At 45.5% G+C, this 27,759-nt stretch overlaps 1 protein-coding gene across 1 annotated transcript in view; it reads right to left on the minus strand.

Moving 5' to 3' along the window:
• The window catches only part of gli2a (GLI family zinc finger 2a), an 89,063-nt gene that overhangs the window by 23,737 nt on the left and 37,567 nt on the right, over positions 1–27,759 (minus strand). Inside the window, exons 3-5 of the mRNA XM_030112123.1 lie at positions 17,384–17,489; positions 7,552–7,757; positions 3,197–3,403 (exon numbers count right to left, since the gene is read on the minus strand). Of these exons, the coding sequence (XP_029967983.1) occupies positions 3,197–3,403; positions 7,552–7,757; positions 17,384–17,489 (519 nt within the window). The remainder of the gene's footprint in view (positions 1–3,196; positions 3,404–7,551; positions 7,758–17,383; positions 17,490–27,759) is intronic.

Consider the following 27,759-nt stretch of genomic DNA (forward strand, 5'->3'; position numbering starts at 1 on the left):
AAAAAAACAAAAATCCAAAAACTATTTGAATCTTGGCACACATGTCAAAATAATGCCTTCAGAGTACAATGTGTTTTCATCCCAAAATTGCAATGAATAAAAAAACACTAACTTGTTAAAGCAGTGGAGTGTTTTGCTGAACCAGCGTTTGCCTCATGGACCTGTCCAGGCCAGAAACCGACGTGTATACCTTTGGATCTGTACTCAGTGAAGCACAGTCACATCAGCGGGCTAGGTGTGTGTTTTATGTAGCAACATTAAACAAAAGTTTCCCGCAGCTTGTGATGTTGTTTGCTGAACTTCAAACAGCATATCCCAGCAGTATTAGTTAAAGCAGTCATCCTCATTTATCTGTGCTTAAGTGTTCTCAGCACTCCATCCTGAAACTCTGAAATGCACCACAAAGAGCGTCAGAGTGTCAGATTCCTTTACCGACACAAGTGTCTGCAACGTTTCCACCGTGATGCTCCTCGGAGTTCAAGTCAGTGTTTAACTGAAGGCGAGAAAGCAGGTTATTGGCTGAAAAGCTCAGCCCTGGGTTCACTGAGGGCTTCTGCTTCTTGCAGTCGGTTTACTGAATATTAATGTCCAAATTGATATTTAATATGGATTTCATCTGCGCTGCCATCCAAAACTAACAGCGAGGGATGAGGTGAATGTTTGCCACCTCTGCCGAGCTGCCCCTCTTCAGTAACCCCGGCCGTGAAATGAGGCTTTTGACTGAGGCCGAGGCGCGCCCGCAACGGCCATTACCTCTGACCGCCTCCGTCAGTACGGTCCCTGTGTCCGCTGGTCGCGATGGAAGAGCCTCTAAGCTGGCAGAGTGGCTTTACCCTGACCACATCACTCCCAGGAAGGTAAACAGAAGCTGCTGGGACGGTGGCAGCCAGCGCAGGCTGCTTGAACAGGCGGTGGATGTGAAGGAGGTGGGTGGGTTGTGGTTACGTGAGCAAACAGCCCGACTGCACAGCGCTGGTCACTGAGGTGGCTTCAGGTAGCGGGGAGAAAGTGAGGGAGGGAAGAAAAAGAGGTGGTGTACAGTTTCTGCATGGCGCCTCTCCCCTCCTCTGCATCACTGCTGTGTTCAGCTCTGCGATCGAGGTTAATTTGAAGATTAATGGCCAAGTGAATCCATATCTGATTGACTTTCTTTGTTCTTCTGGTTGCGGATTCTGTGGGGTTCTCCACCTGTACGTGAGGATGGCTGCATTACTGAGCGTGACATTGCAGCTCTAAAAGCCTTGGACCCGCTTTTTCTTTTTTTCCTGGGTGTGTAAGTTTAAAAGGATGGTAGAAAAGAGCAAAGGCCGACAGGAGCGAGGCTGTCCTCGGTGCCAGGAAGGCTATTTGACTATCGGACTCCCACTTTCACACAACATTCCCACCGTGAGCCGCTTTTCTATCTCCCATTCATGAGGGTTGAAAGTTTCTTGGATGCTTCTGGTGGCTTGAACTCAGACGTCTGTTCTGCTGTCTGACTGTCATTTTGATAGAGAGCCGAGATTCTGAACCGGCGTGAAAGAACAGGCCGCTCTCTGTGAGTCTGAGAGCGAGACGCGTGCAGCGGTGGGTTGTGAGCGTCTGCCTGCCTGGCAGCGAAACTTCAGTCTGTCACTTGATTGTCTGTCGGCGGTAACCTGCCTCATCCCGACTACTAAACAGACCGCGCACGCTGCCCACAAGGTTAATCCCACGCTTCAGCAGCCTTAACACAGCAGACACGAAGGTATCAGGGTAATGCCGCTCATTTCTCATTCTCTAAATCCTGCCCCCCTTTTGATGATGAGCCTGGACTTTATTTCTGGAGGATGTTACTCATAATAACAGCACCACACACCTGAAACACCATCAGAATGACAGACTCTGAAGTGACTTTGGTTTTTACAAGCTCCCGGCCTTGGGGCTTTGTGCGTGTTTATGCACCCTCGACTAATCACGGCCCCTGTGCGTTTTAGAGAAAAAAATCATCAGCTTTGATGTGGGAAACACATAAAAAAGCCTCAAGAGGAAGAACAAGAGGATGGTATCAACATGCCTGGTGCTGAGAACAAAGGATGAGGAGGCTGGTAAAGTTTGGATGTTTGTTTCATACTGCGCAGAAAAGGTAGTCCTGCACCTCAGAGCCACAGGTTCGAAAGTTCTGTACTTTTCAAGACACTATTATTAATGTACAGATGCATCAATTTGCACGCTCTGTTTTTCAAGACAGTTTTGCTTCAATGAAATTCTCAGCTACTGTCCAAGTAGTATCATTTTCCTGTGTCGAGTCATGACCATTAACTGTTTTTAACCTGATTTCCATATACACAATGTCACAACGTCCCAGTAAAAGCTCATTGTCACAACATGTAAAAAAAGCTTCCATTGGCAAAACTCCCCAAAGTTTTTTTTTCTTTTTTTTTTACAACAAAGTTATTTTGTGTTTGAAGCTAATCATCGTCTGTTAATATGTTTGGTTGAGATCCAGTCTTAGATGGGAAGGATACAGGTATGTATGCTGGGTTTGACCCTCTACATCCTACGAGAAGAGGTTCCCTGACTGGACCAAAGGGACTGTTTGGGACAGCAGAGGACTTCTTGTCCCGCCAATGAGAAGATGCACACTTTCATGGTTTTCTGCTTGACTTGACTGGAGCATTCTGAGCCGTAGGAATCTGAATATCTTCTCACCACAAGACAGAGCAGCCAAATCTGTTGCCCTTATTGTAGCTTTGTTTGCTCTGTGGGGGGTGTTTGCTGGAGGAGCCACATTCGCCCTCAGTTTTCAAATAAATGCTGACTCATGACATTTACGAACGCAGCATCTCAGTATCGAGGTCGCAGCACTGAGACGCCTTTCACAGTCACTGACCACTTGGCGTGATGTGAGGTACTGTTTCATTTCACAGTTTTCCCTTGACTCTTGGCTGGGAAACTTTGAGTTCCGTGACTGATCTTGTCATCTCGCCACAAGACAAAGACGCTAAACATGCACACCCACTGAAGTTTTCTTTGCACTGTGGGAGTCGTCATCTTGACTGCACTGACCACAGTTGTTCTGTTGATTCTTGTTGCCAGTTCTGCTTTTTTTCTGGTTTTGATCACAGAGTAGTTATGATGTGAGGGATCGTAAGTTTGAACTGTGTAAGAACTCTTGGTTTCTACCACAGATCTATAGACACAACTCAGTCTGTCAGCACAGAGCTGTTCTGCTCACCATCCACCGGACTGATGTAATCTGGAAGATGAGCTGCAGCTGCTGCCGCCGCCGCCGCTGCCGCCGCCCCGCTCTGCATCAGGAGGTCGCCGTAGGGACTTCTCTGGCTGGCGCTGGTCATCAGGTGGTAGTACTCGGTGGGGTTGGCCCCCGGCGGCGGCGGCGGTAAACTGAACAAGGCCCGGTCCTTCAGGTGTTCATGAGTCACTGCATTGGGAGAAAAAAATGAGACGATGTCAGCTTTTAAGAAAATCTTCAGCAGGCTATAAAAACCCCGCGGTTCAGCTCACTCTGAGCAGCGCGAAGAGCAGAGCGAAATGCATCTTGGTCGGGCCTTTCTGTGATAACATCATAGCTGCACATGCACCATTTGACGCAACCTTTGACTGAAAGACGAAAACAAAGTGGAGATCGAAAAGGCAGCAAGAACTACTCAACAGAGGAGACGGGCCCCCTGCTTTACAGACTCCAAGATTTGTGCTTGCATGCATGCCCCAGGGCATGAGGCTTTTGATAAAAAAAAATGCCTGATGTCTTTGAGGCTTGCTGGGTTGTAAGGAAAACGTCCCTGGGGAGTGAAGGAAGAAGAGGCAGAGCAGGGCAGGAGAGGGGGCTGCGGAGGGAAGGAAAACCACATTCCAGCACCGCTCTCATCTTGTGTATTCATTATGTTTGACAGTCTTACACAGAGTGCAGGTGCACACACACAAACACACACTGGCAATGCCAGAAAAACAAAAAAGCCCTGAACACGGCTGTGGTGGATGTAATATTGATGTAGAAATGTGTTAAAAACTGCACCCAGTGAAAAAACATTCAGAAACGTCAGGAAGTGTAGGAGTGACAGATGGATTGGCTGGATGCGTCTGTGCCCTTACCCCATTTCCTTCCTCCTCCCCCCATCCTCCATTTCTCAGGGTGGGTGTGTGGAGGACACAGGGGTGCAGGCTGATGGCGGATTAATATGCAAGCTGGTGAAAACATGGGGGAGGTAAGGTTCGGGCTCGCTGGGGGATTTAATTTTTTGGAAGGGGGCAGCAAAAACACAGCCTCCTCGTTCTCTTCACACACATAGAAGACACACACAAGCGCTGAGAAAGTCCGGAAAATGTGGATCCATCAGAAGCTATTAGGCCATGGCTGTGGTAACAGCGAACAGGACCCGGCCACGCTCATTGGGTTCTTCCATGGCTGCCAGATCACGTTACATCCTCTGCAGGTTGTGTGTTTTGTGTGTGGAGAGGCTGAAGCTATGCTCTCAATGACACTGAATTAAATTAAAATGAAGTTTTCCATTGTATTTTCGAGAGGAACATATGGTACATAGATAGTTAATATAGATTCAGCTTTGAGACTTAAAGGTTTTCTCTTGATCCACTGCAGTTCGTCTTACCATAATAGACTCAAGAGAGCAGATTTGGCTTCACTGTGATGGACTGGCGACCTGTCTGAGGAGTACCGTTACCTCCACCCTGGACTCAACACAGCGGTGAGGAAGATGAATGGATGATTTAAAAGTTTATCCTGACTGCACTCAGAAACAATTTGTAAATGTGACACAAACACTGCGACACCTTTTCAGCAATGAAGCCAAAACTTCATTCATCTGTGTTTTTTCCTGGTGTTGATGTTACAGACTGAATGAACTATATCAATTGTATACATGGCATGATGCCGACGGCTGGATTTATACAGTGTACCCAAAGGAGTCTGGCTTCAACAAACAGTCTTTCATTCATGCCTGGCAGGCAGGGATCACTATCACAAGTTTACAGATGCTTCACTGAGCTCCACAGACTTTATTTGTGTTCCGCAGAGCGCACATAGTTTTGGTGCCATATTTTTTCTTGCCATGTTATCAGTGACAACATCTCGTTGCATTAGTTGAAAGGTGGGAAGGCGCTGCTGATTTACAGACGCCCGGGCGGCAGGCCTGTGGCTCCTCTCCTCCCGGGTCTGCTGTTCCAGCACGGCCAGCGGGGACTTCACAGCCGAGACACGCCGAGTGTTTGTGTCTCACTAATTTCCATGGCTCCAACACCTCCCTAACTATAAGCCTACCAGCAAGCAGGCGCGATGCCTGCACCGCAACGCGAACTCCCGACACAGCCACAAATCAGCATCGTGAAAACACTCGCATGCTTCATTACCTGCAGAACGTTTATAAGGTGCAACACTAATTACCACAGTAGCAACGGGACAATCATTTCTGTAAACCGCAGAGCGTCCCTCTGCAGCAAACTGACAGCCTCGGTTTACAGAGAGCAGCACACGGAACTGGAATGTTTCCACCTTTGTGTTGCCCGGTCAAAGGAGCCAAACAACAGATGCTATTTGTCAGATTTTCCATCTCATGTACAGCCCATGATTTAGTTTGTATATATCACATAGGCCGCTGGAAGACGTGACGGCAGGGTGTTCCCATTCTCCAGATTGGGTTTGTAATCCAGCAGGAAGTTTGTAATCATCGACACATGAGAGGAGTCCGAGTGCGGAAAAAAAACTATCTCTGTCTACAGTCAGAGCTTTTGCAACTTTTATGGGCAAAAAAGTGGTTTGTCACTCCCCAACAATTACAGTTCTGTTACACAAACTTATCTTATGTTGCATTTGTTAATTTGTTACTGAAATGGCAAAAATGGAACATGTTTAGCTGCATTTGTAGCATGTTTACCTTTTATAGCCATTTTTAGTGGTTTGAACGTTCAGCACTGTTTCTCTTTTAGCTGTTTCAGTCAATCATGAATCATTTCAAAGTATTTTTTCAATTAAAAGAGAGAAGCAGGTTTTAACGCCTTCTCTGTGACCAACAGCAAGCGTTCTCATATGACTGGTTCCTAAAACTTTAACAAACTTCCACACAGCTTTTATTATCTTGAAGGTGGCGAAAAGTCAAAAGTGTGTGCATGGCATGCATGTAAAATTCATAGTTCACAGCGAGATGGGAATATCAGCTGCTTCTCAGTGTATTTTTCTTCTTTAGGTGTTTTTTTTGTTTTGCCACTTTAGTCATTTTTCATTTCCTTTAATACTTCCAGCAGTTTTAGTCATTTTATCTATTCAACCAACATTAGCTGAGAATATTTCTTTTAGCCAGAACATTACGAGTCATTTGGAAAATTCTTCCACTGCAAATAAAATAACAATAAGAAAATCTGTTCATTTAAAGATAATTTTGTGAAAGTTTCAGGGGTCGTGTGTTGGAGACCTTTTCTTTCAGGTGATGAAATGTAGATTATCACATTATCTGATGGTAGTTTGAACATTATAAATTGTATTTCAGCCCTTTTTGTAATAGGACACTGTGTTTGCAATTTTCTCACTTCTTCATTTTGTCCAACTATTTGAGTCCTATTTTTCAACCTATCGAAATTTGACTGTGTCTGATTAAAATGAACACCAATATGTTTGCTCTGTTTGAGCAGGCGAGTTGTGGAAGTGTGAACGCTGCCATCTGCACCAAACAAGTGGATGTGTCTGCTTGAATACCACTTGTTGGTCTGCTTGCACAGCACTGTGATTTTTTGTGAAAACAGCGCAGGGTAAAATAGACGCAAACCGATCAAACACAGGACGCGATGGACTTTAGAAGTTCCACCTCTTCATAGTTTATTGCAAGTGAAGGAATTTTTCTGTTTAAAATCTTGATTATTTTGTTCAGTGTATAGGCCGTTGGTGAGGTATTAGCTGGTAAAACATCCACCACAGTCATGCTGCATTTCCAAAGCTCTGCACACAGTGTCCAGGCTGTCATCAGTGCCAATGCAGAGTGAGCGAGCAAATAGCCTACGGTTGCAAAAACTAGCAAAATATTGAAAGAAGATCATATGAAATTACTTTTCACCAGTGAGATTGAACAATAATTTATTTGACCATTCATAATACTAAGTCAGTAACTTTGCGTACTGATCGGAGATGCTTACTTTTCAAGGCATTTTTAACATCAACAATAAAACATACAGAGCTGAGGCCTGTTGCACGAAAGTAGGATCGACACATCGATGTCCGAATCCTACTTTCATGTAACAGACCCCAAGACAAGTGACTAATCCAGGCTCATCCAATCCAAACCAAGAGGGTTCAGGATTAATTGGTTACACAGAAGACCAAGCGAGGTTGAGAACACACAGATTCATCAAGCCAGGTGAAACTGATCCTGTATCAGCATGGGCATGCGATTCCTTAAACTGATTTACAATATTGATCACAGAGTAACAGATTCACAGTGGCGTTACAGAAAAAGCAGCACAGTGGAACACAGCAGAGCAGAGCAACTACAGAACGCTGTAGTTTCTGGTGCAAAGCTCTAATGCACTCGGCGAGTCTCTGGTGGTTTGGAGTTTGGAGAGTCTTACCTTCTGCAGGGCTGAGTCCTCGGGCGGCTGAGATCATGGAGAGGGTGGGGCTGCCGTGCACCGAGCGCAGGTAGTGCTCCATGTGAGGGCTGACGTAAGGGTGAGGAGGGCTGAAGGGCGACTCGCCCGTCCCGGCCGCGGCGTGGGGCGACAGGCGGATCAGAGAAATATCCGAGATGACCGGGCTGCCCGTCAGTCCTGGAGGTCTGCGGAGAGCAAAAACCAGGCAGGATGAGGTAAAGGAAACAAATACAGAGAGATAAGAGACAGAGATGGGGGAAAAAAATCAGGGAGGAGAAGGAGGATGAGGAGGCGGGTCATAGTGCAAGGAGAGAATAGACAATGGCGAGGTGAGAGATAGTCGGCGCTAATTTGATCGCTTGCATTGTGCCGCTGTTATCATCATGATCTTATCTGGGATGTTCACAGACAAGCCTTAACTTCTGCTATTCCACCTCCAGTCTCCATCCACCTGCACCCCTCCCCTCCTCAGCCCCTCAGCTAATATATAATAATCCTCTTTTGTTCGCCTTCTCCGATTGAGCCCCAAAGCTACAGACAAGTCCAGACCCAGGGTCTGCTGGGAGGACACGTCTTCATCGTGTGGGTGGGAGAAACTACAGGCTCCCTCATCAGCTATTACCTGATAAGAGGACATAACCGGATGCTCATAACCTCTAAGTAGCTAACGTCAGCTACAAGTTTCATCTGCAAGCCTGCCGGTCAAATCAGGCTGTGCTGTAAATTTGTCGTCTCTGGCTGGTAATTGGCAGGTTTTCATGCAGGAACGCAGACAAGCGAGTGCTGCAATCCTCAGTCGCCCCGAGCTCAGCTCTTATTGAGCTCAGCTCAATGAGAGACCGTCTGCGGGCCGCTGGTATCTGGGCACCAGGACTCCTGTGGGCCTGGTGCATTATGGTTCCCGCTGTGTGTGTGTGTGTGAGTGTGTGTGGGAGAAAATCTGCCCTCAGAGGCACACTCAGGATGGAGAAACGATGACTAATAGAGATCAAGCTCAGGTTATTAGGTAGCCGTTTTACCACACTCTGTTATCAGGACTGTAGCAGACGCAGCTGAAACTAAAACCCATTAGACAATCCACAGATCCCAATCTGAAATATGTCACACTATTATTGTGCAAAAAAAAAAAGTATATATAGGAAGTAGATTTACATCCATTTCACTACCGTAACGATGGGTCCAGGACCACCTTGGGGGGAACCAGAAATCATCGTGCATCTATCAAATCATATTTGGAAGGCTCCTGGTTTTGCATGTTGCTTCGAGTGGGTGTGTGTGTGTGTGCTAGTGTTTGGCTTCACTGTAAAATGCTGGCATATCACTACTGAGTGAGAGTCATTTAAATGCACAATTTAACTTCTTGAAAGTCTCCACAATAGAAAAAAAAAAACTAAAATTGGGTGTTCTGTGTATTTTCTTTTTCTATTTCTCGTAACACGCGCTACAGATACAGTGCCAGTAACAGCCGTGGTTGAATCATGGGATTCTTTTTAACATCTGGTCGACATTGTGACTTCAAATCTTCTTTCCTTTGTGTTTTCAAACTCAGAAAACCAACAGAGGTGATGATTTCTGCTGGTTAAATCGATCAGACATCGAACACAGTCACATGATGTGTAAGTTCTCCTGTTTCCAGCTGCTCACACACATCAACGGCATGTTATGGAGACGGCGCTGAAGCCTTCCTCGCAGTGACTCCGAGCGAACGCCGTGTGAGCCGCTCAATGGCTGCCGTGAACAAATGACTGTTTATGTGTGTGGTTTTGATCCTTGGCAGCATCATCTGCAGGCTGGGTACACAGCATGTGTGTGTGTGTGTGTGTGTGTGTGTGTGTGTGTGTGTGTGTGTAGGTGTGTGTGTGTGTGTGTGTGTGTGTGTGTGTGTGTGTGTGTGTGTGTGTGTGTGTGTGTGTGTGTGTGTGTGTGTGTGTGAGCTCTGTGACTGTGAGTGAGGTAAATGTAAAGAATACGGCCTCCTCATCTTTGCAGCCTGTGAGAGGAATCAGGTAGAAAACCCGACTTGTTTGGATTGAGTGAAACCAAAGCAGGTTGTAGTTGTTTTCTGTGGAGATGAACGGTGAGCCAAAGACCTGGCAGAGGGCTGAGAAACACACCACCCAGCCCTCCCCGGACCCCCTCCCCGTCCTCTGTGCGGACGCCAGCCTGCGCCCGGGCCGGCCCTGCCCACGGCCCTCGCTCCATTTCCCGTAAGCGCCTGCAGACTGTCGGCCTTGTCCGAGGGCCAACTTTCTGCCGTCAGGCCCCGCCACTCTTCCCCCGACAAACAGCCATAAAGGGCCCTCTGTTCTGGGCGCGAGGGGAGAAGTGAGGAGAAACAGACGCTCCATACACAAAAACACACTTCGCTCGGTCCGCACACTGAGCGGCTGGCACTGCCTCCTCAGATTAGTGCCTGGGCGCTCTGCTGAAGGACTACCTGGTACGCTGGCACCATGTGGGTCTCCTCTCCAGCTAAACCCGGTGACTCAAAGCTCATCAAGGCAATTTCACACTGGGGTTCCCAACATTTGGCGAAATAATAAAGCTGTAACGCAGTCGAGTCTGATGTGTTTCCTGAATGAAGGGATTATTAGAAACACCTGTCTGATGAAATGCAGCAGTTTTAGCACGTTTTTCCCTTCACCTCCACCGTGGAGTGATGTTGAGAGAGCCACAATGAATGCCAGACTTTGCTTACAATTTATATCATTTAGTACACTCACAAACAACTGTTTTCAAAGATTTAAAGTTGTAGACATGCACAATTTTCCCCTTTTAAAGAAGTTTCACCTGCTGCAGTTTGACCAATTTAACTGTTCTCTTCTAAAATATGAAGTTCATCTGCAGAAATGGCATTGCAAAGAGCTGTTAAAGTTGCATTAAGGAGTTTGCACGTTTTATGTGAAACAACGGCCCCTGCAGGCCTTGGGCGTAACTGCAGCTTAGTGAAACGCTCCTGCCTGTGGCTTTCATCCATGTTCGTGCACGGAACTGCATTAGCAGCCTTGGCACGCAGAAAAGGTGATCGATTCGCAAGAATGGCTTCAACTGAAGTAAGTAAAGTTATATTTGTAACTTTTGGTCAGCCTCCTTCTTCGCTCTTTTAGTAGCGCTCGAGTAAGATTTAAGTGTCTTTTGCCTGGTGGGGTCTGTGCTGGAGTGGTGGCAGTGCTAGAAGCCAGTCTTTTCTTACTCTCTGGAAGATCCATCCTCAATACTGCTCAGTTAAGCATCTGGCGGAGTGATGGCGGACAAAACGAAAGCTAAGCAAGTCAGGCCAGTGGGAGCACGCATTACGTCACATCTTCTCAAATTCTCCCCAAGAAATGCAAATTGCCGGACCGGCACTGCAACTTTCAAGTGACAATTTAGCGCTGTTAGCAGTACTTTCAATGAATATGTCAGGGCACATTCTACACAGCATTGAATATTTGTCACATATTTATGGTGGAAAATAGGTATTTTTAAAGTTGAAAAACTCCTTAATGCACCTTTAAAGACCAGATTATTAGGAGCTCATTTTTTTAAAAACATAATCTAATTACTTTACCACTCATCATAAATGTATATATAATATTACTTATTTGTTTGGTTGGATTTATGTCTATTGTCCTTTCATGCACACGCATTTCAATAACTGTAAACTAATGTTTACAAATCGGACTATGAACAGCTAACATGTAGCATGGACTGCATTTATTGGTTTCACATATTGCTTTAGAAATTTACTAGACCGTCGTGAGACAGGTTAGTTTTACCCTACTGATGATGTGTTGTTGCAATAGTAATCCGTCTTTTATACAGTATTTACTAATTTCACCAACATCAAGCAGTGATTAAACTACCAATAAGATGGCATCAATCAGATTAGTTGGTCAGTTAATACTAGACATTCCAAAACAGGACAATGCCTCCCTCCAACACTCTCCGAGTTCCCCCTCAGACAGAAAATCCCAGAGCATAAATGCAGTTTTACAGACAAACTGCAGAAGAAATACTTCACCATCCCATATGTCACGATAATGAATGATAGAAAACTTATAGGAAAGATCGGCTCTTCAGCAAAATAAACATGAACAGACTAGAAAGACGAAGAGGACTGATGAAGAATATGCTGCTCCTCAATTTTTTGTTCTCCTCGCTGTCAGAATATTCACCCGAAACTAACAGGGATGTGCATGGACTTCTGTCAACAAAATATTTTGTTGTGATACCACACACACAGTTAGAAAGCATGACTTCATGGTCATTTTTTTTGTCAGTGCTCATTTCCTGAAGGCAGAATATGTAAGATGAAAGTGCTTCATTCCACTCACTGGATGCACCAACATTACTGATAAAATAAAAAATAAATCCAAGATGAAAACATTCTTGAATCTTCTTCATTGAAAAACAGGGAAATCAGAAGTTTCCAGCTGAGGATGGTGATTAAAGACATTTCAGGATTTAGTTTACTCATTACAACTCAGTCTTAATAATTTATGATAATTATTGAGCACCAGGCGTCACACAGGTTTCACAAGAAGCTAGGATAAGATGCACGATGTGGAACTAAACACAAAGTCTGGAAATAAACTATGTAGGCTAAAAACACTCGTTTAAGGTTATAGATAAGTTTTCTAAGTGGCTTGAAGTGTAGAAAGGAAGATACCAAAAGTGTCTGCTTAAAGAGAGGTTTGGCGTACTGTTAGAGATATTTTATTTACTGTAATACAGATTTTACTTTATTTACACTTCATGTATTGTATTTCATTCTTGCCATCTCATTGCTTTGTTTTGATGTATTTCTATTCTCTATTGGACTAATTAAAGTATTACATTTTGTCTGAATGGTGCTTTATGAATAAAACGAAACTGGGTTTTACACTGAGAATCATTGGTCCGAAGTCGAACACGGTTGATAAAGTCTCAAAAGAAATCAATTTAATCCCAATAAAAGTGCCTAAGCTGCAGCTCGCCAAACCATTTTGTTGCTTTTTGACTGAAACCCTCATATCAGGAAAAGTTATTTGTTTCTTTGGCTGATCGTCGGCAGCGTGTTGGCTCACAGCGCTCCAGCTGCAGTAAATCTCTCAAATCACCAAAAGTGCGCATGAAGCCATGATAATAAGGTGAAATTTACTGCTGTTGCCTTTCAGGAGGCTGCAAATAACAGCCTTGTCTGGCAGGTACCATTATTGAAGCCTTGTCGGTCCACCCTCTTTCTGACAAGACGTTACTTGAAGTGTGTGTGTTTTCCAGAGGCTCCAGCCACTCGGCTGAGAGTGAGAGGCTCTCCAGGGGTCTCGCAGCGGTGGGAGAGCCCTGTCTCTTAATCAGCAGCTGCCATTTAAAGGGCTTTTCATCATACCTGAGCAGTATGGGTGGCTGGAGCGGAGGAAACAGACCTAGGACGAGTTGCAGGAGCGCTTCGGCTCTCGTCCTCATGCAGGTGATAGTGGGAAAACCACAGAGAGAGGCAGAGAGGTAGGAAGCTGCTATAAGCCAGCCGATGACATGCTCGCTGCCGGGTAATTGCTATTTGTCTCTGTGTTCTGCGCCGTGTGATTACATCCTCTCTGTTGTTCCATTGTTAAAACTGTGCTGTGAGAAAAAGTGATTTGGACAAGGTACAGCTTGTTGAGCATATGAGTAACCTCATGAGTAAGTGCATACCAGCGCGCACGTACATCAGGGGCAGATTACGGTACGGTACAGTGGTGCAGTGAAAGAAACCAACTCCGTCTTCATCAAGTCCCAGTTCAAAATCAAACAAAACCAATTAATGCTGCACCCATCCATCTTTTAATGCATGAGCATCGCTATACGCTCTCACAACCACCTCCACACAGCAAGTGACAGCTGCATAATGCATAACGCTCATGTAGGTGGACTTTAATGCCTTGCCCAAGAGCAGTTGGGGACATGGACAGGGTGAGCTGCAGGATTGAACCTTGAAATGTGTGTATGAAATAAATGTATGAAATCCAAGTGTCAAAACACAGCAGTGGCTGAGTAAAAGCAGTAGCTTTCAGTCTCATCCATGCTGCCATCAGCTGTTTAAATCCAAAAACTAAAGGTAGACAGCAACTCTGTGGACGTTAACATCCTGAACTACTTTTTTGCAGATTTGCATTGGCATTAACCATTTACCTTCAAACAAATCTGCGGATCATCTCTTCTCATCTATTCAACAATTTAATAAACCAGGGTTGGACTGAGCTCTGCCCCCTTGTGGCTAAAGTTGGTAGAAGAAGATGAGCGACTGGTTGCTGGGATATCGGCAGCAAAATCAAACCGATCAAAAAAGTCTACATTTGAACCCATGGAAACCAAATAAAAAATGATAGAGTTCATCTCTGAGGGCAAAAATGTTTGTTCTTATTATTACTATTTTTTTTTTTTTCCAGTTTTGCTTTTGTCTCATTGGCAAATAGTTATGATCAATACTGGATCCAGCTCAGAACCATATGACCATAAAACTGAACTGTAAAAAAAAAAAAAAAAAAACTGCCTAAAACTGCATCTTCGTGCACTTCAACAAGCTATTAACCAAGTGCTGTGCAGAAGTTGTGGTCGTACAAATAAGCTCAATTCAGCTTCGAGAGAAATACCTTCATCCATAGGTGTGAAAATGTTCAATCACCTTGTTTAGCCCCTTCTCTCTGTCAAAAGTCACGTCACCACGCTCCAACATAAACTTCCCCTTCCTGCCAGCTCGCTGACCAACAAGTTAGTATTTGCCTCTCTGGCATTTTCCCTGCTGGCTCATGGTGGGATGAATTATGGTGCGACACACTCACTTCTGTACTTCTGGGCAGCTAAGGCGATCAAGATAAATCACCACGCTGGCCCTCGGGGGACACGCTAAGATCCTGCCTGGGTTGTTTTTTGGCCCCTGATCAGGATGCTGAGGATTTGGAGACAACACGATACTGTACCGGCCCGCACAGAGGAGGGGCCCGCTGGAGCTGTGTCAGACGACGGGATAATGCACTGAAATGAGATGGGATTATATTGAGGGTAATTATCTATTATTTGACTTCACTGCTGTCACATACCATTTGGTGTTTTTTTTTTGTTTTTTTTTTTTGAGCGCAGGAGAAATTACTCAGACACCGTGCAATAAACCGTGAAATTTTCAGCGCATTGATTTGCAGCATCCTGGTCTCTTGATTGATGGCCCCCTTGTCTTTTCACAGCACATTCCTGGCTGTAACTCAGGGGAGCATCCAAATTCAAACATGAGCCGTGACGGCGAGTCCTGACTGTAGCCGGCGAGAAACAACACAAGACGACCGCGTGTCGGTCGCAACCGCCCACAGCCAATCAGCGGCTGAGGAAGAAACACCCACCCCTCCGCCTCCTCCCGCTGCCATGTTAACCAAACCAAAACAGTGACGGGGAAAACGGCATCAATCCGAATGGCCGATCTGGAAACTGTATTTAATCAACACATTCCGGTTAGAGGGGCGGTGGGCCTTGAGCGGGCCGGCTGCCCGCTGAGCCGGACCACATCTGTTTGCGTACAGGGGCGGAGCAGGCCGCAGCCACGCCACACAAAAACCTTGGGCATATTTCAATGTTTCAGTGCTGCAATTTGCCCCCCGACTGCTTCCCGAAAAGCATAAATACGGGCTGCGGAATGAGCGGGGGATCTGTTTTTCTCATCCGTTGCGTTGTCATTGAGGTTCTGGGAACGGAAGAGCAGATTTCAGATGCTAATTACCCAGTCAAACACGCTGGCATGGTGACCGGCGTCCCTGAGTTTGTGGGTTTTACACAGAAGATGCCCGTTCTCCACAATGCAGCACAAAAGTGCTGCATCCGAGTCCAAGTTCTGCTGTTATCCCCTGGGAGGATGTTCCTAATGTGTTCCACAGGCAGTTCGGATGGGGCACGTTTCATCTCCGAGGAATGGAGAAGGATGGGCAGACCGCAGTTTGAAGGTTTCTGCTTTTGAATATTGGACTAAGCACTCAGAAATGTGCTGAACAGCGTCCTTGCTAAAACTTTTCACATTGTAACCTGGACTCCGTTTCATCCGGCCCTTCCCTGTCAACAGGTTGGAATAACAAGCATAAAAGCCCCTTCAGATGTGGTCGGTCGTTCTCATGAGGCTCTTTCTGTGAAATGCCATTCTGACTACGAAAAGAGGCCTCACATTCAACACGTTTGATTTTCAAACTTTGGATGTGACTGTTTAATCAATTAGGTTTGATATTCTTTCTCAACCCTTCACTGGGCAAGTGGCCATATCTGGTAACGTCCTCTCTTCTTTCTCTTTCTTCCAAACTTACAACAATGACCTAGAGAGGACGTAAAGACAGGGATGCATTGAAACTGGAGCTACTTCTGATGGAATGAACGTGAATAATGATAGAACATCACATCTGTTTTAACCTTCCCATATCTTGGGTTGGTGATGGCACCACTGATCACAGTGTTACTGAGGATGAGAATTTGATGGCGCTGTGGAGAACCGGTGAGAGTTTGGAGGTTAGGTCACTGAAGTGGGTTTAGTTACTCAGACTAGGTCCTCATCGCAGTGGATTCAATCTAACCATGTCAAATTGAGTCAGCTGTCTTTGAGTAAGACACTGGATCAAAAGTTGTGGGGTACAGACGGATTTTCAGAGTCTGGAATTATAGCTGTCACAATATCTTCAAATGTAATAAATCAACATGTCTCAGTGCAAAAGAAGCAAGAACATATGCCGGGGACACGTTTAATGTAAACTGCTGAAGAAGCCATGAGAGCGTCAATAAATCAAAAAAATCTTTAGAAAACAGTCAAGCAGACAATAGTGGAAGGTGGAGAGGAAAAGGTCCAAACCCCACCCCACCCAGGTGTGTCTCTGTCTCATTCTGTCGTGCTAAAGCCTCCCTACGCCTCCACTGAGCTCAGGGCGAGGAATGAAACGAGGCGAGGCCTAACACTAATAATGAAGATAGCAGTCACGAGGCATGTCGACTGCAAATTGTCCGGATGAGTCTTAACAGGGAAATCCGGTAGAAAAGAAGTGCAGCAGTGCAGTTGTGACTGAAAGAGCTGCAGCTCTTGTTACGTTACTTCCAAACAATAATGTACCGAACGATCCTTCAGAGTGGAGGAGCAACACTGACGCTCTGCAGCGACCCAGTCGCAAAGTGCTGCCACCGAGCGCCCCGCTCCGATACCCTGCCCTCCTTCTCTGAGACGACGCGCTGTAATTAGGTGAATTTGGCGCACGCTGGGGAAAAAGACAGCGACATCAAGGCCTTGATGAATTAGTGGGAACACGCTGTCAGAGTCACATCACATTAATCACAACAAAGCGGGTGCATGGACTCCCCCCTCCTCTTCCTCGCTTTGCTGGTGATAAATAGCTGTGCCGACACTGCGTATCACCTGATCTTGCTGAATTTAAATGTAAGAGCAGAGTTCTCCCTAAACCTCAATTGATCTTACTCCCAGGTTCCCTTCCTGGATTGTAGTACCTTTGATAAGGCATGTGGGAAGGCGTGGCAGTGCGAAGAAGGCCACGCTTTTATGGTAATTCTGCATCCATAAAGCAGGAAAACAAATTAATGCTCCTTTTTTAGGTCAAGTTAGGACACAATTTACAAAGCATACTGGACTTCCAACCTATTCGTCCTGAGCTTACAACCCAGCGTTCTAAATCATTTTCTCTCATTATAAATCATACTGCAGAAAATAAATAAATTCTGATTTCTCGGCGCAATACATGCACGCAGGCTAACCGACGCACACATTTTAAAATGTTCCCAGATTGGTGAAGATGGAAAAATTTCCTTTCCTGGGTCATCAAAAAAACGAAATCTGACTTACCCGTGCATGCTGTGGAGTGGATGGGGGTCGTAGTGATACCGCCCCTCGTGGTGCCTCATGTCGATGGGGATGGGCGTGTGAAAAGTGGGGAAAAGATGGTGGGCGCCTGCAAGTACAGAAAGCAGATGAAAGTTGAGCTGCATTTCATGAATGTGGTCCAATCAGAGAAGCACCGACACAGCGTCAAGCATGATGGAGGTTTATTAAAGTTGAAAGGACTCGCTGGGGTTTCATTGCAGAATGAGACACGACTTTATTTACAGTTCCCGTAAACCGCTGGTAATTGAAACCTTCTACACTGTCTGTGGCTTTTTTCCCAAGAACTGTACATTCATTAATGTCTCGCTCCATCCAATAAGACCAACGGAGCTTTTACGCAACGACGAATGTTATTTTTATGTGTCAGACGAAGAATGCACGAATGCACCATTTCCTGCCATAAACGGTCTGATGCCTTTAGGGAAGTCTCTTCAGAACAACGCAGCCAATTTTCATTAATTACTGTCATTACGAGAGGAGAGTAGGATATGTTGTTGTGTGGAGGAGGAGAGCTCTAATCATAGTCAAAAGGCCTACTAATTCACCCCAGTTTGATTTGTTCAGGATTCAGATGTTTGAAGGAGGATAAAACAAACAAAAACCACAAGTCGGAATATGAAATATTTGTGTGTGTGTGTGTGTGTGTGTGCACTGACTGCAACGAGACAGAAAAAAAAGATGGAGCGCAGGGCAAAGCAGCGTTCTCTGCCTGATCTGCGGTTGCTGCGAGGATCACCGTCCAGCAAGCACGGTACCGTGGAAGTCAAAGGTCAAATTCAGAAAGAGGAGATCGTTATCGTGATCTGAGAAGACAATCACCCAGTGTCGAACGGGAAACTGCAGCAGGTTTCCAGACAAACCCGATACTGTGGAGCAAAACTAAATAAGTCGGTCTACTTCTGGTCATGCTACGTAATGTACATCTGTCCAGAGCTCATGGAATCAGTGCCGCAGTAATGTATTACTCAGGTTTACTTCCATCCACTTAATCTATTCAATCAGACCCACTCTTGAGGGTTTTCCCCCCCGTTTGCCATTCTGCTCTGGAGAGCTTCTAATGTGAAACATTTGTGCACAAAGTTTTGTGTTTCTCTGATGATCTGGGAAAATAAACATAAAGGGTAAGAAACTGGAAATGGGAAGCTGATGAAACATGTTTTCTACACGTGGTCAGTGGAGCACAACTTTATTTAATCCGTCAAGACAACATATCAAAAAGAAAAGACAGCATGCAGGAAAACGATAATGCACAATGTTTTTTTGTTTTTGTTTTAATGTCTGCATTTCTTAAACGGCAGCTTCCTGTTTCAGATGTGCCTGAGGTGACTCCCTCACTGGAGCCAGCGCTGTGGAACAAGGTGTAACAGGACCCTGTGCCTCGGGGCGGCCATAGAATGTGGGATGTTGTTTTTAGGTGATGCTGGTTACAAAGACAGACATTACAGCTACTTAACCCTGATTGAGCCTTTTGTTACCGTGACTGGGGCAATCACACTGACGCTGTACCATCTTGTTCTCGGTTAATTCTGATGGGATTACACACGACTGGGAGAGGAGACTTTCCCTGAAGGCAACTCTGAACTGGGAAACATTTAAGTGCTGTGGAATTTGCTTCAGAGTACCGCACCGCCTCTTCGTGATTGTTTTTTCCTTTCAGAAGTCAAACTTTAGAAGAGTCTGGCGCTACTCAAACAATGCGACTGCTGTGCATTTCCAAGAGGTACATCTAAAAAGCAGATTTTGATAAGAAATCAAAATTAATACAATTTTACGATTGCATTTTTCAATCTGTCTTCTATATCCTAATTAATCTGGCAGAGGGATGCAGCCAATTCAGGACAAAAGGCAGGTTACGATCCATTTTAAGACTGAAAAAACAGAAAACAGACAGAAATTCACCAACACCTGGAGAGTGTGAGCTACCAGTTGGAGATTAACAGAATATATGGAGAAATGTCACATAGACACAGGAAGAACCCCTCCAGCTGTGACTAAATGAAAACATTTTTACTGAACCATTCAAACCTGGAGTGGAATACAACCACAGGTCTCAGTGGAGCAGACAGGTGTCAGAAGTACGTCTCCCACTGTGTTCTCACAAGGCTGAACTCCTCTGGCTCCATGGTTTTTTTACCTGTGTGTGTCTGAAAACTTCAATGTATTGATGAGCTTTCAAGTCTGAACGAAGAAACAACAAAGGTGCTTTGAAAAGATCCAATGTGCTTAAGTTGTGAAGAATTCAGAGGGAGGGTCAGTATAATCTCCTCAAAACAGAGTTTCCTGCTAAGAATCCCCTGTATGATCACTTCATGTCCCCTCATGTCAGCAGATCGTTTCCAGCTAAAGGACATTCATGTCTGGTTCTGTAAGGACGGGCTGCAGCAGGCTGAGATCAACCCAGATCCAGCTGACTGACCTGCAGCCGGAGCCTCCCGTCTTCATATTCTGGGGTTTGATTCCCTTTCTTTCCCTGAATATACGTCCAAATAAGCTGCTCTCGATGTTGAACCTTGTACAGGAGCTGCTGTGATTGGTGTGTGAGTCTGAATAGATTGAGGTTTGAGGGTCACAGTTGGGCTGTAAAAAATGTAGTTGCCAGGCCAGTTCATGCAGATTCACAGAAGTTTCTATGACTTATCAAATACTCTTCACCAATTCAAACATTCAAATGGAAGATGAGCACTGTACCATCTGAACTACTGCTGCTGAACTTATGCAACTTCAAAGATAATACAAATGTCTCAAATCAACTTCGTGTGCTATGTATAGTCTATATTGCTGCTTTTTCTATGCCTATTGAGTAAAATTGAGGCATGAATCTTAATAGCAAATTCTGAGGAGCATGAACAATACCTCTGGTCTCATGAATAATAAAAAAAACCCAAAGCTGTCACTGTTGCTCTGCCTTGAATGAAATACCGTCGGTGCTGTTTGGCTGTATCCCATAGAGGATGCCCAGGGGAATATCCAGCATGTCCTGGAACTCGAGCGATTGTCTTGTTGTAGTGTGTAGATCTGTTGATCTCTGAGACAAAGTGAGTTGTAAAAATGTGTCTGGTGCCTCCTCTTGTCTTTGAGCTGTGAGGACTGAGGGGCTCCGTGTTTCGATCAAGATCTCCGCCGCTGGATCCCGGCCAGGGATCCCTCCCTTGCTTTTGTGTGTAAGACAGGCGGCCAAATCCGAGTCAACTTGTGTGTTAGAAAGCCAAAAGAGGCACCCAGTAAATGAGCGAGAGGGGTTGAGAGGTGGGAAAAGGAGTCGCAGCTTTGTTTCACAAGTGGAGCCAGAAGTTTGGGGCTTTGTCTGAGAGGTGCCTCCTGCTTGTGCTGCCTGGCACATCTCTGGCACGGAGGTTGGAGAGGGCACAAGACGAGATGAAACCTCAACTTCCCTGAAAGACAGCCAATCGGAGGAAGAGAAGCATTAAAGAGTGCTCCTCTTCAAAGTTTAGATTCTTCAGCGAAGTTCTCCTGTTTTATTTCAGCTTCGTGACATATTTCATCGGCGAATGTGTCGGCTGGTCTAAAAGTTTTCTTTAATAAGGAAGACTGGGAAAAACACATGCACAAACACAGCTAAATAAACAACACTGAGTGGAAGATCCAGAGGCAGAATTCTACCCCCCCTCCCGTTCGGCCCCCACCTGCCCCCTCCCAGGATGGTGCTGCTGGACGCGGGGGTGATAAGGGCTGAGCGGGACCTTCCATCACCCAGACAGCTGCATTGTTTGTGGGGCTGCAGGGACAAATACCGACAGGTACGCGCGGCGGGACGATTCACACGCCTCGGTTTCTTGATTTACCGCCCGGCTGTGCCCTTTGGGTGTGTTGGCATGTGGGGCTCACTCTGCCCTGGGTGTCAGTACGGAGGACATTAGATCAACTTTTCTGGAAAGTAATGTGCCAAAGAATGAATCAGGCATTAACAGTGTGACCATGACTACTTTGAAGACTTTTTTAAAGTACGCAGTTGCGCTGTAATCCAAGTCACCAAATTCACAAGCATATAAGATGATGTGCAAGCATCCAGAGTGTACTTATGAACAAAATGTTCACATAAATCAGCATAGAGTGAAGGTTTTTTTTTTTTTTTAAAATGAATATCATACATTTAAAAGCATTTTTCAAACGATCCCCACTTTTTCAGTGTGTTATCTTGGTATTAGTATTAGGCAATTCAGACAATATATTGGCTAATTTGCACATAATGTTAGGATGAGTAGGACGTCTCAGGGCTATGTAATGCAGTATGTTATAAACACTATTCAAAACACTTCAACATTGTAGTTTATTTCTTGAAATTATTGAATGTTGAAAAAGACAGACTGAATGGGAGTGAAAATGAGCCTGATTGCTAAAAATTGCCACAATGGATGAATTTTGTAAAGCTGTATAGACTGTAGTGCAGTGTATCCACTGTACATCCCTGTAATCTGCAGTTCGATTTAAGTTTTAATTTCACCCACACGCAGTCTCATCTGCAGCTAATTAATAATCCGAACAATATAAGAATAATAAAATAAGTATTAATAAATAAAAAAAGAAGATGGATTTGACAGGCTCACATAGAACAAATTCATACAGAAAGACTCTGGCCTGGAATCAAGACAGTAACACACTGTCTCACCGAAGGCTGTACATTTTACATGATCTCACAGCAAACGTCACAGCAATGGTCACTCCTCTGCAAAGTGCACGTGAGTCCTTCTTAAAAGCACCAGCCTACATACAGCAAATAGCATGAAGTAATATTTTTACTTCATCTCAGTAATTTTCTCTGAGTGTCCACAGAAAACCCTGCAGAAGTACACCAGCAATCCCCATTAGAAAGTTTGAATAACTCAAACACTACAAAACATTATAGGTGAAAATGCACATTAAATGTGGGATTATTTGTGAACTAGCACAAAAAGGACATCTTTTTGCCACTTTGCCCCCGTAATGAAACCTGCCGAACATCCTGCCAACATCTATCTTCCCTGATCAGGCTGCAGCTTCAGGATAAGTTTGATCTTCACTAAAGACAACGCCAGTCGTGCAAACTCAGGACAGGCCTCTCCCATTCCGGGGACACAGGCAAAGAAGAGGGAAAGGCGCTCTCATTATGTCCCAATGAAGCCCCCGGATCAAGGCTGTGCTGAAGTGGAGAGCAAAGTGGGCTCATGTCTTCGAGGAAGTACTCAGTGATTATAATAATACCCTGAGAGGACAGGCCCAGCCAGGAATAATTTTCTGTGGAAAAAAAAAAAGAAGAAGAAGAAGAAAAAAAAAACCTTTGTCGTGCTTTGAGAGAACGAGCCAGTGAGAGAAAGCTGTGGGGGGGTGGGGGTGGGGGCGGTGGAGCCGAGGAGTAGGAGAGGTGGGGGTGCGCCATTCGACAGGAAATTCCACCAAAAAAGTTGGCCTGGGTCCTAACTACACAGCGCCGTGCCAATGGCTATACACAAACGCTCATGTGCTTGCATACACACTCACACTCACAATTACACAGACAGACACTGATTTGTTCTGCAGTTCAAGTCTCAGTGAGCAGCCATCAAGAGCCACCGAGACAAACACAAATGTGTTACTTGGAGGTTGGACAGAAATACCTCGTATAAACACACACACACAGACACACACACACACACATGCACAACACACCGCTGCAAGTGTTATGCCCAAGGTTAATAAAAAGTGTGTGTTTAGCCTAATCCGGGAATCCTGCACTACACACACAACATGAAACCATCAGGTTTAGTTTGCAAGACGTTGCTTCCTCTGGGGCAACACATGGGCGAGTGATGGCGACAGGAGGATTAGAGGCTTACGGGAGAGCACGAAGCCACCGCCATCTCTGAAAGGAAGTTTTAACGGGGCAGCTCTTTGCTTTTAACAGCCCTCCGGGAGGGTAAGATGATACCTTCTTTATTGATAGGAGGATTTTGGGCAGAAGGTGAGTGGATTAGGCCAATGGTCTCCGTACTGACACGGGACGACTCCAGCGGAAATTCATTAGTCCCTGTGAACGTCTGCTAAGCCCGTATATGTTATGATGTACACATCAAACAGAAGACTCGAACTGCTGTTTCCCGAAGGTTTCAAGTCAGCACTGCAAAAAGTGCATGGAACTTTTAAATCTCCTGCTGCCTGGCAGGAATTTAGATGGTTTTATGTCTTCCTCAACAATCAGTCAGTTGTTGCAGCTCGGCCTGCATCACGCGTTCGACTCGAGAAGCTAGCTGGAGAGAAAACTGAAATGTGTTCAACAGTAATGTCATGATTAGTCATCCTAATCTGGACTACAGCTAATCATAAAATCAGAGCTTGAGATGATTTCTATGTGTGAAGTTTGCATGTTCCTCTGCACAAATTTGCAGACGTTGAGCATACCTTGGAGTATCTGAGACGAGAGATCAGGACTGCATTCCTTGTTCTGATAAGGTCTACATGATAAGGATTTTTTCAGGATGATGTATGCGTATGAGTGTGAGATTAAAATCCCAGTAAGTTGGTTGCGTCGAGGGTTCCATGTTTATATCCTGTTGCCAAAACGCCCCCATCGATCCCACCCCTGCTGTGCCCCTCAGGATGAGCTGTATCCTCCCGCCGAGCTGTTGTGCAGCTGCCCAGGCCTTCGTTCCTGTCCCGTCCTGTTTATGGATCCCACTCAGACCCAGCTGGCTTCACTCCTCTGTGATTAGTCTCTGTCAAATCTCTTCGCCTGCCTCGACCAATCTTTCCCCATTTTCAGCGTCAATCCCGAGAACCGACCGCCCGAGTGATCCATCACCTGCCCTGGGAGGTGCTGCACCACCTCCCCTAATTGTTCTAAAGACTAAGCCACGAGTGCCTTATCTCACCTGGGTTACTATTAACTCAGGACGCTAATGTCCATTCAGTGTCAAACAGGCCCTGAGGGAAACAGCAGGGCAGAAGGGAAGGTCTGCTTTTGTCAGAAACTTCCAAATCCAAATTGTTTCCACATACAGTCGACTTCAAAGTATCTAAAATGGAGAGAAGGGATTTTTGGATCATTTCAGTCCATTCAAGAAAGAATGATTCCCGTTAATTTTGTGCTTCACTTTTGCTGTGATGGTGAGTGTGGCCCATCGGAGGAGCCCAGGGAAACTCCGTGAAACCAACGGGATGTGGAGAGCGACTATTGAACTGAGGGATGACTGTGATGAGCGGCGTTCATATGAGCAGGCGGGACCTCACATGCGTTTTCACAGATCATATCATCGTAAAGGTGTGAACTGAAGTGTCTTCAGCAGGTCATGCGGGGGCGTGGTATCCCATAATATTCGTGTTGTATTGAGTGAATAGACTGAAGGGAACTGCAAAGTGTGGCGTGCAGAAGTATTCATCCTCTTGAGCCAGTACTCTGTAGAAACACCTTTAGCTGATAACAGCTGCAGATCCTTTGCACATGTAGAGACAATTATTTTCCCCCATTTTTCTCTGCAAAACAGCTCAAGCTTAGCCAGGCTGGATGTGAACGTGCTTTGATCTCCACCTTTCCGTTGTAGCTCTGCTGGATGTTTCTGCTCGTCCTGCTGGAAGGGGAACCTTCGCCACAGTCTCCCTCAGTCTTAACAGGTTTTCCTCCAACGCTGTCGTGTACTTATCTTCATCTTCCATCAACTCTGAACAGCCTCCCTGTCATTCCCTACATCATGATGCTGCCTCCACCATGCTTCACAGTGGGGATGATGTGTTCATTGTGACGTGCAGTGTTAAGTCTTCCACGTCACAATGTGCTTTGTATTTTGTCAGGAAGTTGGGTTTGGGCTTCATTTGAGCAGAGCTGCTTTCTTCCATGTTTGTTGTGTCTCCAACGTGGCTTGTTTAAAACTGCAGACTTGTCTTCTCCTGGCCTTGTTTCCATGTCTTTCTTCTTGCCTGATTTGTAGAGTGCAGACTGTTCATTGTCCTGTGGACAGACTGCGGATTTCTGCAACTCCGCTAGATTTACCATGGGCCTCTGAGCAGCTTCTTTCCTCGATGCTTCTCTTCCTGGCCATAAGTTAAGGTGGACGGCCATGTCTTGGTGGGTTTGTGGTTGTACCTGACCTGACTTACATGGTGTGTGATGGCCGACACGGTGAGATGAGATGTTCCTTTAGAACTGAACCCTGCCTTACACTTCGCAGCCTTGCACATACAGTGTGTAGACAGAGCTACCAGTCTGAGCAGATTTAAAAGTTAATCCTCACACCATCACATGACATACAGTGGTGTGGCATGGTTGATTAACTTGGTCACTGCATCACTTAGTTGCAAACCTATTAAGCGAACTGTTTAAACAAGGTTATTTCTATACTGTTAAGCCGACACGGAGATGGGCTTTTTTGCTTGTTTTTTGTTATATGACAAAGTTTGGCATAATGGGATTATTCCCTAACGATGGACATACACCACCTGCCCTGCATGCAGGGCGTGCAGTCGGGCTGTGTGCTTGTGGTGTGATGTTGGCGTCAGTGTAGCTGCCTGTGGCAGGTACAGGCCTCTCTGTGAAGACTGATGATGTGTCGGGATAATCAGCTTCCGCGGTGGACTTCTGATTTATTGCCAGGCCACTTTGGAGCACAGGTGTGAGGCTGATCAAGGCATCCAGGCGCTGGCTTTGTTTTCGTTGCAGCGATGGCCGTGAAGACGAAGGAGGAAGATGCAGGAGAAAAATACAGCGGGGGGCAGCTGGTGGGACGTCAACTGTGCAGCAAAACTTGAAATACTGAAATAAAACGTGCCCATTCTTCTCCTGGGTCTAAGCTGCAGTTTAATCTCCGGTTTCCGGCGGGTGCCGAAGCACCAATCAGATAAAGTCACTTCAAATGGCGGGAATTCAGAGCGTTCCTCTGTCTCTCACGGGCCCTTTAACCTCTCAGACACAGCTGACTGAGGAGCTGCCAGTTCACACAAAGAGCGTCCTATGTATGACGGCAGCCTGAGTGCAAGCTCAGCAACCCCCACCCCACCCCAAAACAACATTAAGGGGGCTTTTTTCTTTTAAGGGAAGAACAGCAGAGGAAGTGCCCAAAACAGTCACACAATGTGTGGGAGGAGGAGAGAGGGAGGGCAGCGCACATCAATCTGAAGACATCTCAGCTGGGCAGAGAGGAGGGGGTCACCCTGAGGTGAGCCCCCCCCCCTCCACCCCCCTCCTCCGGCCCGCAGTGGGGGAGGGGCTGGGGGCGGGGGAGCGGGCCCGGCCTGGTCTCTATCAAACTGTCTCTATGAATTGGTCGGATGTGTCTACTTTCACAGTGATGCCCGGAGGCTTGAAAATTCCAGATTTCTGTCCATCCCGAGGCAAAGTAATTCAAGAGTAAACTCATTCACAAGGAGAAATGCTACACACAACTGCTATCCATTAGTTTAGGAATGGTTTTCATATAGTTTTCTTGCATGTTTGCATTTCAAAGCTCAGTCGTCCTCGGAAATGATGGGAATAAGGTGTTCGGTGCATTTGCTCTGAAGTGCATGTGTGATTGCATTGCGGATTTTTATCAATTAAAATTCGATTTCTGGCATTTTTGAAGCAATCCAAAGCACAGCAGCTCGACCGCTGCCGGTGTTCTTAACACAGGGCAGAGTGTGTAAAGTGCAGGCTCCCCGTGCTGCAGGTCAGCCATCCAGATAAGATAAAACATGAAGACCACTCTGTTTATATACACAGACACACACACAGAGGGTCTCATGAAGCCCCTTCTCTCCTGGCCTCTTTCTTCGGGCCAGGATTCGGCATGGAAACTCTGGGAATTGGTTTTAAAGCACTAACAAGAAACAGCTGCGTAGAAGGTCAGAGGGCCTTCAGCCAAACGGACCGACTGGCTCACAGGTGATTCTTCAGCCTGGCCGAGCTGCCATACTCATTCTGCTTCTCCAAGATGGAGATAAATTTGAAGTTTTATGGTTAAACTACAGTTGTTTTGACTGACAACAGACTGTTAGTTAGCCTTCAACATAAATGGCCACCCCAACGTGATGTCTTTTTTTAAATTTATTGTTTTTGTTGATTAGGTAGTTTGCCTTCAGAGGCACAAAATAACTTCTTCTATGAAACACTTCAACATATGACAGCAGGTTGAAGTTGAGGGGCAAATGTCCTCAATGCATTATTAAAAAAATGTTAATTTATCCTTAAAATTAATTAAAAAAAAGCAACACATCACTTACAGGCTTCATATAATTTCCCGATTACCCATTATTTTGACTCAACATGCTGTGTGCTGATCCAGTGAAGTTCTTCAAAGCAGTAGTAACAGGTAGATAGAAATGTGCTTTTATGTGACGCCTGCTTGTTTTCTCTGAGCAGTGAACCAAAGCATGCAGGCGGAATCTTTTTCCATCTG

This window comes from Salarias fasciatus, chromosome 16 (assembly GCF_902148845.1).
Source record: "Salarias fasciatus chromosome 16, fSalaFa1.1, whole genome shotgun sequence".
In the NCBI taxonomy this organism is placed as follows: Eukaryota; Metazoa; Chordata; class Actinopteri; order Blenniiformes; family Blenniidae; genus Salarias; species Salarias fasciatus.